Genomic DNA, 17,904 nt, shown 5'->3' with positions numbered 1-17,904 from the left:
TTCAAGTGATTCTTCTCCCTCAGCCTCCCAAGCTACTGGGACTACAAGCACTCGCCACCAAACCCGGCTAATTTTTTTTTTTTTTTTTTTTGGTGGAGACATTTTCACCATGTTGGCCAGGCTGGTCTGAAACTCCACACCTCAAGTGATCAGCCTGCCTCAAATTCCCAACACCTGCTTCTTTTTGAAACTTTTTCTTTTTGGGTTTTCAGTTCTCCTCCCTCTCCTTCTCCCCTTTTCCTACTTTTATCTTTTCTTGCCTTTTTGACCATTCCTTCTGTCACTCTGTCTCTTTGATGTACTGTTTCTAAGGCTGTGCCCTTTGCCTCTATTCTGCCTTTGTTTCTGTGCAATCTCTAGACTATCACTTTGTGATGTCTCCCGTGTCATTTTCTCTAGTACTAATTTTTCTTTCTTTCTTTTTTTTTTTTTTTTTTTTTTTTTGGTATTTTAGTATACAGACAGGGTTTCACCATGTTGCCCAGGCTGGTCTCGGACTTCTGAGCTCAGGCAATCTGCCCGCCTTGGCCTCCCAAAGTGCTAGGATTACAGGCGTGAGCCACTGTGCCTGGCGTAGATCTAGTACTAATTTTTCTGTGGATTTCTGGGCCTGTAATTCCTGGCCTGGATTTCCATCACCTTTAGGACATCTCCAGACTCTCAAACACAGACTAAACTCATTTCCTTCCACTTCCAACTTCTTTCCCCTTTTTCTTTCCTATTTATATTAATAGTATTCCATGCTTCTGTCCATAGCTCTCACATTGTCACAAAGTTCTGTAAATTGTCTCTTAAAGTTTGTCTTAAATCAGTTCCTTCTTCCTCTTTGCCTTAATTCAGATTATAATCATCTCTCATCCTAGTTTCCCCACTAAAGTGATCTTTTTAAAAACTGTAAAGTCATGTGACACATCTGTTTAAAGACTTCCCAACAACTCTGTAGTTTGAATTTCAGTCTCTGAAGAAAACATTTAAGGCCTTTCACACGCATATCCAGTCTCATTTCCTGCATCCCCACCCAACAAACTTGGCCCTGGCAACCTACATAGAACATCTTGTAGAAGCACACCATGACTTTTCACTCTGTGTTTTCCTTCTGCTCTGCTTATCACACTGCAATTTTTCCCCCAACTTTGTATTTTGGACCTCAGGTTCACAGGACTGAATTATTCACATGCCGCAGTTCATGGCATACTATTACAATTGGCCCTTCCAAAGTCCTTCACTTTTTATTAATCAATTTATTCCTTTTATCCTTATTCCCATTTCTCCTACACTGCAACTTTCTCGTGTGTTTAATGTCTATGCTTTTTTATATTTTCCTGTAAAATAAGTAGTATTTTTAATTTCTATAAATGGTATTATGTTGTAGATCTTGTTTCTTTTTTACTTTAAACTGTTTTCAAGTTCTCTCATGTTGCTAAATCTATTGCTTCTGATTGCTGCATTGTACTCCATGCTGTGCATCCAGCATATTTTACCTATTTACTCCCCTAATAACAGACACTATGAATGTTTTATGCATGACCTCCTGGACACTGGATCACTACCTAAAAGCCGTTCTCAACCCTATCAGGCTCAACAATCTCCCTTAAACATTAATAACAAATACAATGTCTCCATTATTGTGCAGTGAAATTCAAAAATAATATAATTGACTGTGGTAGGTGGCCTCTCAGAAAGCCCCCAGTGATCTCCAGCGCAATATTCTTGCCCTTATGTAATCCCCTCTCCACGAATTTGGGCTGCACTTTTTTTCTTTTCTGAGACGGAGTCTCACTCTGTCGCCCTGGCTGGAGTACAGGGGCGCCATCTCAGCTCACTGCAACCTGTGCCTCCCGCGTTCAAGCAACTGTCCTGCCTCAGCCTCCTGAGTAGCTGGGATTACAGGCGCCCGCCACTACGCCCGGCCAATTTTTGTATTTTCAGTGGAGACGGGGTTTCACCATGTTGGCCAGGCTGGTCTCTGAACTCCTGACCTCGTGATCCGCCCGCCTCCGCCTGCCAAAGTGCTGGGATTACAGGCGTGAGCCACTGCGCCCGGCCCTAGCTGCACTTTTTAACTCACTTCTAGTGAATAGAATAGGGCAGAAATGATGGGATGTCACTTCCAAAACCAGGTAACAAAAAACCTGTGAGTTCTGTCCTCTGGGTTCTCTCACTTGTGTCCTGTGGAGGAAGGCAACTGGCACATTGTGAGCTGCCCTATGGAGTGGATTACATGGAAGGAACTGAGGGAGGCCTCTGGGCAACATCCGGTGAAGAACTGAGGCCTTTAGTCCAACAACCTCGAAGAACTGAAACCTCCAGCAACCTGTGAGTGACTCTGGCAAATTCTCCTCCATCAACACTTGAGGTATGACTGTGGCCCCAGCCAACATCCTGACTGCAACAGGAGGGACCTTGAGCAACAGGCACCCAGCTAAATTGCACCCACATTGCTGACCCATAGAAACTGTGTGATAAATATTTGTTGTCAGCTACCAAGTTTTGGGGTGATTTGTTACACAACAATAAATAACTAATATATCTACCTACTCACATAATTATGAAAATAACATAATACTCTAACAGGATCCAGTGTCCAGGAGGTCAGGCATAAAGGTAATATAAAAGTAAAGTAAAAATAGTAATGTATCTTTTTTTTTTTTTTTTTTGAGATGGTCTCTCACACTCTCACCCAGGCTGGAGTACAGTGGCACGATCCCTGCTCACTACAAGCTCCGCCTCCTGGGTTCACACCATTCTCCTGCCTCAGTCTCCCCAGTAGCTGGGACTACAGGTGCCCACCATCATGCCGGCTAATTTTTGTTTTATTTTTTAGTAGAGACAGGGTTTCACCATGCTAGCCAGGATGGTCTCGATCTCCTGACCGCCTCGGCCTCTCAAAGTGGTGGGATTACACACATGAGCCACCGCGCCCGGCCAACATATGTTTCAATATATAAATACTCAGGCACGATGGCACTATGAGGTATAATGAAGATTTCAGATGCTTGTACCTATATGTAGAATTACTTTGAATGCAGACTGATTTGAGTGAGTATTGTCTACCTAAAACGAAGAAGCTGAGGCAAAATTAATGTAAATAGATAGTTTATTTGGGCCAAACTTGAAGATTGCAATTTAGCAGCATAAAGTGGCCCAGAATACACTCTAAGATTAGCAGCAGGTACAAGTGGATTTTTAAAGGAAAAGAATGAGGACGGGGAGTGGGCTGACACAAAGTTGTCCTTAAGGAATTCTCATTGGTTTACAAAAATAACATTGATTAGTGATTGGCTAAACATTATCAAGCTATAGGGTGTGGGATATAGTGTCTGGTGGGGCATAATTAGGCTAATTTATAACTAATACTTGTGGAATGGCAAGCAGTTTTAAGACATAAATACATAGCTCAAAAGGGGGCAAGTAGGATGTGATTGCCTCTCATTTTAATGCCTCTCAGGGCCTAATAATTTAACTCACATTCCTCAAATCAAAGTTCTTTTTTCAGTATTCACTATTCAAATTATTACAAGTGATGTTGCTTTTGGTGACGTTATTTCTTGAAATGGTACACAACTCTTAATGAATTCCAAACAAAACAAAATTACTATTCAATTTTGGGGCAATAACATTCCTAGAAAATTCAACGTACATTAAAAGTGTGGGAAAATGCTTTGTGTTTATTAACAAAGATAGGTTCAAGTCTCAGATAATTGCTTTTCACTCACCGAATGTTCAGCAGGACATTCAGAAATCGTGTGTATTGCGGGATTTTCTTTATGTAGCATCATCTGTTACACTGTAGGACACATATTTTATATCCCTAGCTCTGGCCTTCCAATGCCTGTGGTTTTCCCAACCATTGTTCCGACCAAAAGCCTTCCCCAATGGACACGGTGGCTCACACTTGTAATCCCAGCACTTTGGGAGGCTGAGGGGGAAGATCGCTTGAGGCCAAGAGTTTCAGACCAGCCTGGACCATGTGGCGAAACACCATCTCTACTAAAAATACAAAAACTAGCTGGGCATTGGTGGTGTGCGCCTGTAATCCCAGCTACTTGGAGGCTGAGGTGGGAGGATGGCTTGAGCCCAGCAGGTCTAAGCTGCAGTGAACCCGGATTGTGCCACTTCACTCCAGCCTGGGGGATAGTGAGGCTGCGTCTCAAAAAAAAAAAAAAAAAAAAGGCCGGGCATGGTGGTGCACGCCTGTAATCCCAGCTACTCGGGAGGCTGAGGCAGGAGAATCGCTTGAACCCAGGAGGCGGAGGTTGCAGTGGGCCGGGATCGCGCCACCGCACACTCCAGTCTGGGCGACGAAGTGAGACTTGGTCTCAAAAAAAAAAAAAACCTTCACAAAATTTTAAATGCTTAGCCTTGGGACACCATCTCTTGGAAATTTGTGGTGAAGCACAGTATCCCCAATAATTAACACAGTGCTTAGAAACGGTGGAACCACAAATCTTTAAAATGATTTAAAAGCATTTGTGTCAGATAAAGCACCGCTGGCTAGCCCTCCTACGATCCATAGCTTCGCAGTCCCCAAACAGGAAGCCGTGATTCAATACACAGTAGCAAATTTAGGGGTGACACGCCACCTAGCCCGTGATTTCCTTTTCTTTGTTAGTTTTCAATTCCTTCAGGGTTACAGGGAGGAGCTCCGGCCTCCTCCGCTAAAGACTGTCGCATTTCCGCCGCTAGGCCGGAAAGCACCACCGTCCTCCAGCAGGCCTCAGTCAGCTAGGCCCAGCTCCAGCCCCGCCCGTCACCGGAAGTGAGGCGGCGGAAGTAGCGTAACCCGCTGGGAGCCTGCCGGGGGTACGCTGTGGGTTGGCGGGCCAGTGGGATGGCAGATGAGGAAGAAGACCCCACCGTGAGTGACCGTCTGTGTCCAGAACCTCTCTTTTCTTCACTCCTTCGGGCTCAGTAGCGGAGGCAGAGTTCAGGATCGGATCTGCTTGCCTTAGTCAATTCAGCCGACAGAATACGGGGACTTCACTCCCTAAGGATTGATCATTTTAGAAAGTGGGGAAGGACATGAAGGAAGAGTAGGTTTTGTGACCCCTTTCCCCTTGATTTTGGTCTGTATTTGCCAGACACTGAAACACTTACAGAATCATCAGAGGTCAAAACTAACATCTATTAGCGCTCACTATGAACCAACAGTTCAATTGTTAACAAAACTATACTTACTGTGAAGTAGTGGGAAAAGAATGCATTGAAAGTCAGACAGCCTGGATTTCAAAATCTCCATTCTCTCTAAGCAAGTTATTTAACTTTGAACATCAGTTTTCTTGTTACAAAATAGGGTTACGGGCTTACTTAAGGAACGTTTTTAGCACCGTATATGCAAATGCTTAGTAAATATTAGTTTTGCCTACTACAAAGTCTACAAAGGTAGACTCTGATTCAGTATCAACTGTTTAACAGTAACAGTAGCAATAGACCACCTTAGTTGTTTAAAAATAAAACCTATGGTCATTAGAACTCTTACACGTAGAAGCAGTAGGAATATTTGTTAGGAACATTGTAGAAGCCATTTTTGGATGAGTTGGAAGTTGGACTAGATACATAGGCTCCTTCAGTGCTAAGTTTTACTGTTTTTTTTTTTTTTGTTTTTGTTTTTTTTCTGTTTCCTTTAGGCTTTGTTGCCTGTTAAAAATGAAAAAAAAATTGTTATTATTAAAATATCAAATGCAAGGCAATTATTTGACATTTATATATATACATTTTTTAGTTTGAGGAAGAAAATGAAGAAATTGGAGGAGGTGCAGAAGGTGGACAGGGTAAAAGAAAGAGACTTTTTTCTAAAGAATGTAAGTAGTAGTTGACAATGATTTTGTTATAGATGATGAAAACTTTTGGACATGTCCTTTCAAAGTACATTTATTGCTTTGAATGTTTCCCTGTAGTGACAATATTCTCACACTAGCCTATCAAATTCTGTTTAGCTTTTGAATCAGTACCAATCCTAACCCCAATTATATGTGTGTGTATGTGTGTGTATAAATTGCTTTTTAGGTGAGCAAATGTAGTTCGTGTTTTAATTTAGGGCAGAAGAACATACCTCCATTAGTTTTCCTCTTGCCTTTGCAGCAGTAGAAACAGAGGCTTCTTTGACTGTAAGCCATAGGTAATAACGGATGCTGCAACAGGTGTTGAGGGAGAGTAGCAAGTGAGTTGGGGCTTGGGCTTTGGACTAAGGCCATGAACAAAGTAAGAAGGTGGTGAACAGCTGGGTGCAGTGGCTCATGCCTGTAATCCCAGCACTTTGGGAGGCTGAGGCAGGTGAATCACTGGAGGTCAGGAGTTCGAGACCAGCCTGGCCAACATGATGAACGCGCGTCTCTACTAAAAATACAAAAATTAGCCAGACGTGCTCGCTTGAACCCAGGAGGGAGAAGTTGCAGTGAGCCAAGATTATGCCACTGCACTCCAGCCTGTGTGACACAGCAATACTCTGTCTCTAAAAGAAGGTTGTGAATAGTGTAAGGCATTATACTGGAGGCTAGATGGAGTGGCTCACGCCTGTAATCCCAGCACTTTGGGAGGTCAAGATAAGCAGATCGCTTGAGCCCAGGAGGTCGACCAGCCTGGGCGACATAGTGAAACCCTCTCTCTACAAAAAATACAAAAATTATCAGGGCATGGTGGCACGCCCCTGTAGTTCCACCTGCTCTGGAGGCTGAGGTGAGAGGATGGCTAGAGCCTAGGAGGTGGAGGTTGCAGTGAACCCACATTGCGCCACTGCACTCCAGCCTTGGTGACGGAACAGACCCTGTGTCCAAATTAGATAAATAAACAAAATAAGCAATGACATGGAGATTATAATGTATTGATTCTCCATCCTACCCCTTCAGTAGATGGTTTTGACCCTTTTTGGCAACACGAGGAAGGGAGAGCTGCTGCTACTACTGATGGTACAGGCCAAGCCCTGGAACACAGCATGAGAATGTGCTCTCCATCTCCAGTCCTGGGTCCTTTATGTAAAGTTATATCTAAGTGTTGAGAGATGAGGCAACACAGATTTATCATATGGTTTATTTAGGCTGGGTTATATCTGAGCAGTTCCCAAATGTCCTTCAAACTGCAGGATCAGTATATCTTTTTTTTTTTTTTTTTCTCCTTGAGAGACAGTCTCACTGTCACCAGGCTGGAGTGCAATGGCATGATCTTGGCTCACTGCAACCTCTGCCTCCTGGGCTCAAGTGATTCTCCTGACTCAGCCTCCCGAGTAGCTGGGACTACAGGCACGTGCCACCACGCCCAGCTTATTTTGGTATTGTTAGTAGAGACGGGGTTTCACCGTGTTGGCCAGGATGGTCTCGATCTCTTGACCTCATGATCTGCCATCTCAGCCTCCCAAAGTGCTGGGATTATAAGCATAAGCCACCATACCCAGCTTCAGGGTCAGTATATCTTTTTTTAAGAAAAATTGTTTTCTTAATTTTTATTTATTTTCTTAGAGACAGGGTCTCACTCTTCTATCACTGGGTCGAAAGTACAGTGGCATGATCACAGCTCACTGCAACCTTGAACTCCTGGGCTTAAGTGATCTTCCCACCTCAGCCTCCTGAATAGCTGGGACTATAGGTGCATGCCACCGTGCTCAGTTAATTTTTTTTTTTTTTTTTCTCCCTGAGATAGAGCCTTGCTCTGTCGCCCAGGCTTGAGTGCAGTGGCGTGATCTCGTCTTACGGCAACCTCCACCTCCTGTGTTTAAGCAATTCTCCTGCCTCAGCCTCCTGAGTAGCTGGGATTGCAGGCATGCGCCACCATGCCCCGGCTATTTTTTTGTATTTTTACAAAATACAAAACGGGTTTCACCATGTTAGCCAGGCTGGTCTCAAACTCCTGACCTCAGGTGATCCACCCAACTCGGCCTCCCAAAGTGCTGGGATTATAGGTGTGAGCCACCTTGCCCAGCCATACCCAGCTAATTTTTGTATTTTCAGTAGAGACTAGTTTCACCATGTTGGCCATGCTGGTCTCAAACTCCTACCCTCAAGTGATCCTCCTGCCTCAGCCTCCCAAACTGCTGGGATTACAGGCATGAGCCACTACTCCCAGCCAGATACTCTATTCACAGAGGTTACTGATGAAAGATCTGTTCTCCTGAACCTTAAAAAAAAAAGGTTTGCGGGGGACTGGATACAGTGACTCATGCCTGTAATCCCAGCACTTTGGGAGGCCAAGGTGGGAGGATCACTTGAGGTCAGGAGTTCTAGACCAGCCTGGCCAACATGGCAAAACCCCGTCTCTGATAAAAATACAAAAATTAGCTGGGCGTGGTGATGTGTGCCTATAATTCCGCTACTCCAGGGCTGGACACAGTAGCTCATGCCTGTAATCCGAGCACTTTGGGAGGCTGAGGTGGGTGGATCATGAGGTCAGGATATCGAGACCATCCTAGCTAACACGGTGAAACCCCGTCTCTACTAAAAATACAAAAAATTAGCTGGACGTGGTGACACATGCCTGTAGCCCCACCTACTTGGGAGGCTGAGGCAGGAGAATCGCTTGAATCCGGGAGGCGGAGGTTGCAGTGAGCCAAGATGACACCACTGTGCTCCAGCCTGGGTGACAGAGCAAGACTGCCTCTCAAAAAAAAAAAAAAAAAATTCCAGCTGCTTGGGAGGCTGAGGCCGGAGAGTCACTGGAACCTGGGAGGCAGAGGTTGCAGTGGGCCTATAGAATTTCAAAGCATTGTCTGGCATTTGTTTATGCCTTTATAGACCCTTTAACCAAATACAGTTTACATACTTCCCATAGAATAAGTTTCCCTTTTCCAGTGAAATATATTTTCTGTCTGGTGAATTCTGCCCATCAACATGTTAGTGACAAAATATCTTCCTCAAAATATTTAAACAAAAACAGTAAACTTACAATGGAGAATTCTGGAAGACACCATGTTAACCAAGTGATCAAAACATCACTAATAATATACAGTATATTGACATGTACCCCTGATATGATGCATTAAGAGGACACATCACCTTGGTATTCTTCCTGGTAATGTCTAACTTCAATCTAATGAGGAAACATCAAAGAAACCCAAATTCAGGGGTAGTCTACAAGATAACTGACCAATATTCTTCAAAAGTGTCAAGGTTTTTTGTAAACAGTGGTTTCATTAAAAAAAAAAAGGTGTCAAGGTTTTGAAAGATGAAAAAGTCGAGGAACTGTCAGAGAATAGAGGGAACTAAGGAGACATGACAACTAAATGGTATGGGAACCTGAAACAAAAAGGACATTGGTGGAAAAACTCGTAAAATCTGAATAAAGTCTGTACTTGTACCGATGTTAATTTCTTAGCTTTGATGACTCCCTATGGTTGTATAACATGTTAACATAAGGGGAAGCTGAATATAGGGCATATGGGAACTGTGTACTATTTTTGCAACTCAGCTGTAAATCTAAAATTATCTTTTTTTAAAAAAAGGCAAAAAAAAAAAAAGCACAGAATCCAAAAAACTATTGGCTCCTGTGTTTGTTTTTTTCCTCCTGTTTCTGGACCTAAAGACTCTTTGCCAGTGTAAACCCTAGGGACATGTCTATCTCAGGCTGGTTTCCAAGTCACCCTTTTCTTCTGTAGGCCTGGCCTACTTTCTTCTCTTTGTACTTCTACTAGTTTTTACTTCTTCTAAATAGAGGAATTATTCTTAATTTACTCATTTCTTCCTTTAGAAGTATTCTACAAGTATCTTTTTGTAATTTTTCTTTTTTTTTCTTGAGACAGAGTCTCCCTCTGTCGCCCAGGCTGGAGTGCAGTGGCACCATCTCGGCTCACTGCAAGCTCTGCCTCCTGGGTTCACGCCATTCTCCTGCCTCAGCCTCCCGAGTAGCTGGGACTACAGGCACCCGCCACCACGCCAGGCTAATTTTTTGTATTTTTAGTAGAGACGGGGTTTCACCGTGTTAGCCAGGATGGTCTCCATCTCCTGACCTCATGATCCGCCCACCTCTGCTTCCCAAAGTGCTGGGATTACAGGCGTGAGCTACTGCGCCCAGCCGTACCTTTTTTTAAAAAAATAAAACTTAGATACAATAAATTATGTAAGTCTTTTTTTTTTTTTTTTTTTTTTTTTTTTTTTTTTTTTTTTTTTTTTTTGTTTTTTTTTTTTTTTTTTTTTTTTTTTTTTTTTTTTTTTTTTTTTTTTGAGACGGAGTCTCGCTCTGTCGCCCAGGCTGGAGTGCAGTGGCCGGATCTCAGCTCACTGCAAGCTCCACCTCCCGGGTTCACGCCATTCTCCTGCCTCAGCCTCCCAAGTAGCTGGGACTACAGGCGCCCGCCACCTCGCCCAGCTAGTTTTTTGTACTTTTTAGTAGAGACGGGGTTTCACCGTATTAACCAGGATGGTCTCGATCTCCTGACCTCGTGATCCGCCCGTCTCGGCCTCCCAAAGTGCTGGGATTACAGGCTTGAGCCACCGCGCCCGGCCAAATTATGTAAGTCTTAAGTGAACAGCTTGCTGAATTTTATGTATACTATACAGTCAGCCCTCTATATCCATGGGTTCTGCATCCATGGATTCAACCAACCTCAGATGGAAAATATTGAGGAAAAAAAAACTGTGTCTCTATTGAACATGTACAGACTTTTTTTCCTGGTCATTATTCCCTAAACAATATAATATAGCAACTATTTACATAGCATTTACATTGTATTAGGTATTGTAAGTAACCTAGAGATGATTTAAAATATAGATAGGATGTGTTTAGGTTATATGCAAACACTATGCCATTTTATATCTGGGATTTGAGCATCTGAAGATTTTGGTATCCACGGGAGGTCCTGGAATCAAGCTCCCAAGGATACTAAGGGGCAACTGTATACACGTGCACACACACACACACACACTCACACTTGTAACCACTACTAAGATCAAGATAATAAAACACTTGCAGCATTTGACAGAGTTTCTTACCATTTACATATACGCCTTTGAGAATCTGATGAAAGTTATAATTATTCCCAGAAAAATGCCCATGTACAGATAATGTATAAAATTTTTCTGTATGATTTTAGGGTGGTCTCAAGGACTTTTTTTTTTTTTTTTTTTGAGACGGAGTCTTCCTCTGTCGCCCATTGGAATGCATTGGCGTGCTCTTGGCTCACTGCAACCTCTGCCCCCTGGGTTCAAGCGATTCTCCTGCCTCAGCCTCCCTAGTAGCTGGGATTACAGGCGAGCGCCACCACGCCCCCCTAATTTTTGTATATTTAGTAGAGACGGGGTTTCACCATGTTGTTTAGGCTGGTCTCAAACACCCGACCTCAGGTGATCCGCCCACTTGGGCCTCCAGAAGTGCAGGGATTATAGGCGTGAACCACAGCGCTGGCTTGTCTCTGGACTGGGAGTTTATAGGTGATAGGCTAAGAACCTATGTGGATCTCAGCTGAGTATGGTGGCTCACACCTGTAATCCCAGCACTTTGGGAGGCCAAGGCAGGAGGATTGCTTGAGTCTAGGAGTTCGATACCAGCCTGGGCAACAAGGTGGGACCCTGTCTCTACGAGAAAACAAAAATAAATAAAGTTTTAGAAACCAGTTCAAAACCAGCCTGGGCAACATAGCGAGACCCCTGTCTCTAGAAAAAATTTAAAATGGCTGGGTGTGGTGGCTCATGCCTGTAATCCCAATAATTTGGGCGGCCAAGGCAGGCAGATCACTTGAGGCCAAGAATTCAGAGGCAGATCACTTGAGGCCAGGAATTCAGGACTATCCTGGGTAACGTGGCAAAACCCTGACTCTACTAAAAAATACAAAAAAATTAGTGGGTGTGGTATCTCATGCCTGTAATCCCAGCTACTTGGAGGCTGAAGCTCGAGAAACTCTTGAACCTAGGAGGTGGAGGTTGCAGTGAGCTGAGATCATGCCATTGCACTCTATCCTGGGTGACACAGTGAGACTTCCATCTCAAAAAAACCCCACAAATTAGCACAGGCATGGTGGCATGTGCCTGTAGTCCCAGCTGCTCACATGAGCCAGGGAGGTTGAGGCTGCAGCAAGCTGTGACTGCATCACCACTCCAGCCTGGGCGACAGAGCCAAGACTGGCTCAAAAAAAGGGGAGCAAAAAAAAGAATTCATATGGATCCTGTCTGCCCTAAACTACAAGTACCAACAAGTGCAATGCTGTTGTGGGTATGAGGAAAGACCTGAACCAGATCAGCTGGGTTCAAACTCAGGTTTCATCTCTTACTAGCTTTGTGACCTTGGGTAAATCAGTTAGCAGTGCTTTAATTTTCTCATCTATAGAATGGGGATAATCAATAGTATCTACCTCAAAGGATCATTGTGAGGATTAAATGAGTTATATATGTAAAGACTTATGAGAGTACCTGGCATATAATAAGGACTATATACGGTTTATCTTTTGCAGTTTTTTTTTCCTGCATATTAGACTTCTCTCTCTATGATTATGATTATGATTATGATTATTATTTTTGAGACACAGTCTCTGTCACCCAGGCTGGAGTGCAGTGGCACGATCTCAGCTCACTGCAACCTCTGCCTCCTGGATTCAAGTGATTCTCATGCCTCAGCCTCCCGAGTAGCTGAGATTATAAGCATTTGCCAACACCCCCAGCTGACTTTTGTGTTTTGTTTTTAGTAGAGACGGGGCTTCACCTTGTTGGCCAGGCTGATCTCAAACTTCTGGCCTCAAGTGATCTCCCTTAGCCTCCCGAAGTGCTGGAATTACAGGCGTGAGCCACCATCCCAGCCTTCGCCCAGCTAATTTTTGTGGGGTTTTTTTATAGAGCCAGGGTTTTGCCATGTTGCCCAGGCTTGTCTCAAACTCCTGAGCTCAAGCAGTCTAGTTGCCTGGGCCTCCCAAAGTGCTGGATTACAGGTGTGGGCCACTGCACCCGACCTAGACTTACCTTTTTCATTTCCTATGGTTTCCTCCGATGAAGCCTGAAAGGGCTTTGCCAGCAGTTATGTTGATCTAGGAAATGTCAAAATTCCTTGTAGTAAGCCCTCTGCTTTCTAATTTTGATTACCGTGTTGCTTCCTGTAAGAAAGTATTTGGGGCCAGGCGCAGTGGCTCACGCCTGTAATCCCAACACTTTGGGAGGCCAAGGCAGGTGGATCACGAGCTCAGGAGATCAAGACCATCCTGGCTAACATGGTGAAACCTCGTCTCTACTAAAAATACAAAAAATTAGCCGGGCGTGGTGGTGGGCGCCTGTAGTTCCAGCTACTCGGGAGGCTGAGGCAGGAGAATGGCGTGAACCCGGTAGGCGGAGCTTGCAGTGAGCCGAGATGGTGCCACTGCACTCCAGCCTGGGCGACAGAGGGAGACTCTGTCTCAAAAAAAAAAAAAAAAAAACCTATTTGGAGAACTTTCTCTCATGCCTTTTCCCCTATGGTAATATCAGTAAAGAGTCTGCCTTTTTTCCAATGCCCCTCTGCCATGCCCACACACAAAAACTGCCTCCAAAAAAGGCTAAGCTGTTGCTATCTGTCCTGTCCCCTGCCAGAGTTTCCTACTTAAAGGTGTTCTGCTGGGGTCAGGAGCTGGTAAGTAGATGATAGAGATTAGGAAAACACTGTTTACCTTAGGGTTCAGTAGCTCGGAGGAAGGAAGAGTTTGGTTGGAGGCTACATGGGAACAGTTGGTCATCAGACTGTCCTTAAACCTTTTATACCAGAATCCATACTTGGAGATAACAAATACAATGTAAATATGTTTTTATACCAATATTATCTATAACTTGGTTCACTTCTAGTTTGTTTTTTTAAAGCATTAAATTGTTAAATCTGTAAAAGTAAACAAAAGTGATTGTTCTTTTACAGTGCGATGTATGATGTATGGCTTTGGGGATGACCAGAATCCTTACACTGAGTCAGTGGATATTCTTGAAGATCTTGTCATAGAGTTTATCACTGAAATGGTAAGATTCTTTCCTAACTGGTCTTACTTAATTGAAGAATAGATTTGAAATATTAAACTTTAGGTAAGACTAGAACTTATGTCATCCCTTTGAAATAAGCTATCCATTTGAGTGCTTGTTTGCAGAAGTTATCGGTTACTGTTTATCATTAAGGATGGAGGTTATACATACATATTCTATCCCCACTTCTTCCTTTTATTTTTTGAGACAGAGTTTCATTCTTGTTGCCCAGGCTGGAGTGCAATGGCGTGATCTCGGCTCACCGCAACCTCCACCTGCCAGGTTCAAGGGATTCTCCTGCCTCAGCCTCTGAGGAGCTGGGATTACAGGCATGTGCCACCACGCCTGGATAATTTTGTATTTTTAATAGAGACAGGGTTTCTCTTCATTGGTCAGACTGGTCTCGAACTCCCGACCTCAGGTGATCCGCCAGCCCTGGCCTCCCAAAGTGCTGGGATTATAAGCGTGAGCCACCGCACCTAGCCTCTTCCATTTTTTATAAGAACATAATTTTAAAATCCTTGAATAAAATAAAAATATTACCCATAATGCCATTATCCAACATAGGTTTATTTTTTTCTCCTCCTTTTCCAGTATTTAAATATATACAATGTTTGTGTGTGTGTGTGTGTGACAGGATCTCACTCTGTTGCCCCAGCTGGAGTGCAGTGGCATGATCATTGTGCACTGCAGCTGAGACCTTCCGGACTCAAGTGGTCCTCCCACTTCAGCCTCTCAAATACCTGGGACTACAGGCATATTCCACCATGCTCTGCTTTTTTTTTTTTTTTTTAATTTTTTTTTAGTTTTTTTTTTTTGTGACAGAGTGTCGCTCTGTCGCCCAGGCTGGAGTGCAGTGGCACGATCTCCGCTCCCTGCAAGCCCCGCCTCCTGGGTTCAAGCCATCTCCTGCCTCATCCTCCCAAGTAGCTGGGACTACAGGCGCCTACCACCACGCTGGCCTAATTTTTTGTGTTTTTAGTAGAGATGGGGTTTCACCATGTTAGCCAGGATAATCTTGATCTCCTGACCTCTTGATCTGCTTGCCTTGGCATCCCAAAGTGCTGGGATTACAGGCGTGAGCCACTGCGCCTGGCAAGCTCTCTTAATTTTTAAATTTTTTGTAGAGACAGGGTCTCACTATGTTGTTCAGGTTGGTCTTGAACTCCTGGGTTCAAGCGATCTAACCCCTCAGCCTCACAAAGTTCTGGGATTACCAGTGTGAGCCACTATGTCCGGCTCAATGCCGTATTATTAAGTATTTAGCTTCTATATTTTAGTCATTAGAAATAATGCTATGATAGGTCTTCAATTTTGCACAGGTGAGTATATAATGACAGGGGATGAGATTTATTTGATTTTTAGAAAATCCACCAATATTTATTGGGTATTAAGATGGAGGAGGACACAAAGCATAAATGAAATGGGTGAGTACACAAAATGATAAAATTTTTTTATACAAATGAAGACAAAATCTACATATATCAAAAAACAGAAAAGGAACAATAAACTTGACATTTTAATGTCTTTCAGATATTTTTTTGGCTGGGCATGGTGGCTCACACCTGTAATCCCAGGACTTTGGGAGGCCGAGGCAGGTGGATCGCCAGAGTTCAGGAGTTCAAGACAAGCGTGGCTAACACAGTGAAACCCCGTATCTACTGAAAATACAAAAAAAGTAGCCGGGCGTGGTGACAGGCACCTGTAGTCCCAGCTACTCAGGAGGCTGAGGCAGGAGAATGGCGTGAACCTGGGAGGCGGAGCTTGCAGTGAGCTGAGATCGCGCCACTGCACTCCAGCCTGGGCGACAGAGCGAGACTCCGTCTCACAAAAAAAAGATATTTTTTTAAAGTGACTGTGAAGCATAAAGGGAACATTGCTAATAACCCACTAGAAAATGGACAGAGGATATGAGTAGAAAGATAATTCACAAATGAATAGCCATAATATAGCCATAATAATAAGAGAAAATCTTCGAACTCACTTGCAATTAATAAATGCAAATTAAAACAGTAAAATATTAGATTGTAAAAAATTAAATGTAATATGTTTCTTTGTAATAGACTCACAAGGCAATGTCGATTGGAAGACAAGGTCGAGTACAAGTTGAAGATATTGTCTTCTTGATTCGAAAGGACCCAAGAAAGTTTGCCAGGGTTAAAGACTTGCTTACTATGAATGAAGAATTGAAACGAGCTAGAAAAGCATTTGATGAAGCAAACTATGGATCTTGACACTTTTTGTAGTTTCTGAAAATTACCATCTGGGGAAATCATATATAATAATTGTATATTTTCTAAAGTAAGGTTCTGATATCTAGCCATGTAAATGAGAGATAGAGAAAGTTTTCAGCCTTTATTTTTATGCCTTTGATTTTAGAGTGATATTGGTGTATCTAATTGCCTGCCTTTGTATTACCATACTTGAATTACTTACTGGGGTTTAATGACCACACATAAGTCAATGTATCTTGCAAGCCATGCCGTTCCTTCTGACTTTTGACTATCTAAAGGATAAAGTAGTATTTATCTGTTAGGTATGTTTATGCCCTTGTAAGCTATACTGTAGCTTTTTTTTTTTTTTTTGAAAAAGTCTCGGCCGGGCGCGGTGGCTCAAGCCTGTAATCCCAGCACTTTGGGAGGCCGAGATGGGTGGATCACGAGGTCAGGAGATCGAGACCATCCTGGCTAACACGGTGAAACCCCGTCTCTACTAAGAAATACAAAAAACTAGCCGGGCGAGGTGGTGGGCGCCTATAGTCCCAGCTACTCGGGAGGCTGAGGCTGGAGAATGGCGTGAACCCGGGAGGCGGAGCTTGCAGTGAGCTGAGATCTGGCCACTGCACTCCAGCCTGGGCTACAGAGCGAGACTCCGTCTCAAAAAAAAAAAAAAAAAAAAAAAAAAAAAGAAAAAGTCTCGCTCTGTCACCAGGCTGGAGGGCAGTGGCACGATCTCAGCTCACTGTAAGCTCCACCTCCCAGGTTCAAGTGATTCTTCTTCTTCAGCCTCCTGAGTAGCTGGAACTACAGGTGCCCACCACCACGCCTGGCTAATTCTTTGTATTTTTAGTAGAGGCGGGGTTTCACCGTGTTAGCCAGGATGGTTTCAATCTCTTGACCTCGTGATCCACCTGCCTCGGCCTCCCAAAGTGCTGAGATTACAGGTGTGAGCCACCATGCCTGGCCTACTGTAGCTATTTAATATGTGAAATCTAAATGGCATTTTTGACTCAACAGCTCAGACTTGTACTTCATGTAGTCAGAAGTTTTTAGACAGCAACTAGTTTGTTGTCTAGTTTATTATTAAAGAAATGAACTAGGCCAGGTGTGGTGGCTCACGCCTGTAATCCCAGCACTTTGGGAGACTGAGGCAGGCAGATCACTTGAGGCCAGGAGTTCGAGACCAGCCTGGCCAACATGGCAAAACCTTGCCTCTACTAAAAATTTAAAAATTAGCCAGGCATGGAGGCATGTGCGTGTAATCCCAGCTACACGGGAGGCTGAGGCAGAAGAACTGCTTTGAACCCAGGAGGCAGACATTGCAGTGAGCTGAGATGGTGCCACTGCACTCCAACCTGAGCAAGAGAGTGTGACTCTGTCTCAAAATAACAAATACAGATAATGAACTGGTTTGCATTTCTGTTAAAGAGATGATAGAAGAAAATACAGTTTTTTGTGAGAATGTTTGTATCTCTTAAAAGATAATCTGTTTTAATTTTCTTCAGATAACAAGTTATTTTTTAAGAAATCAAGTTTCACATGAATAATGCTGTGTTGGAAGGCTTTTTGATTTAAAATCTTTTCAGATTTATAACATCCTGTTAAGTTTTAGGAGAACCCGTTTTCCCAGATCAGATTCGAGCTTCTAAAAATAAATGCTTTCAGTAGCAGGAATGGCATTGCTTAAAAGCTCATGGCAGGATAAGCATTTGGGTTAGTGTTTTATTAACATATTTGTAAGTACTTGTTCATTGTGGAAATGTGTCCTTGAGTAAAACCCTATGTGGCTATGGAAACCATGT

At 43.4% G+C, this 17,904-nt stretch overlaps 1 protein-coding gene across 1 annotated transcript; it reads left to right on the top strand.

Annotated features, from left to right (window-relative positions):
- Positions 1-4,790: 4,790 nt before the first annotated feature.
- On the top strand, positions 4,791-16,468 carry LOC112605079 (transcription initiation factor TFIID subunit 13). The gene is made up of 4 exons (XM_025354673.1): positions 4,791-4,858; positions 5,723-5,801; positions 13,786-13,883; positions 15,947-16,468. Exons 1-4 carry the CDS (start codon positions 4,832-4,834, stop codon positions 16,115-16,117), a joined length of 375 nt encoding a protein of 124 aa, XP_025210458.1. The 5' UTR covers positions 4,791-4,831; the 3' UTR covers positions 16,118-16,468.
- The last annotated feature ends 1,436 nt before the right edge of the window (positions 16,469-17,904 follow it).

Source organism: Theropithecus gelada, chromosome 1 (genome assembly GCF_003255815.1).
Source record: "Theropithecus gelada isolate Dixy chromosome 1, Tgel_1.0, whole genome shotgun sequence".
Taxonomy (NCBI): Eukaryota; Metazoa; Chordata; class Mammalia; order Primates; family Cercopithecidae; genus Theropithecus; species Theropithecus gelada.
Note: the sequence above shows the minus strand (reverse complement) of the source record. Positions and strands in the feature narration are given on the sequence as shown.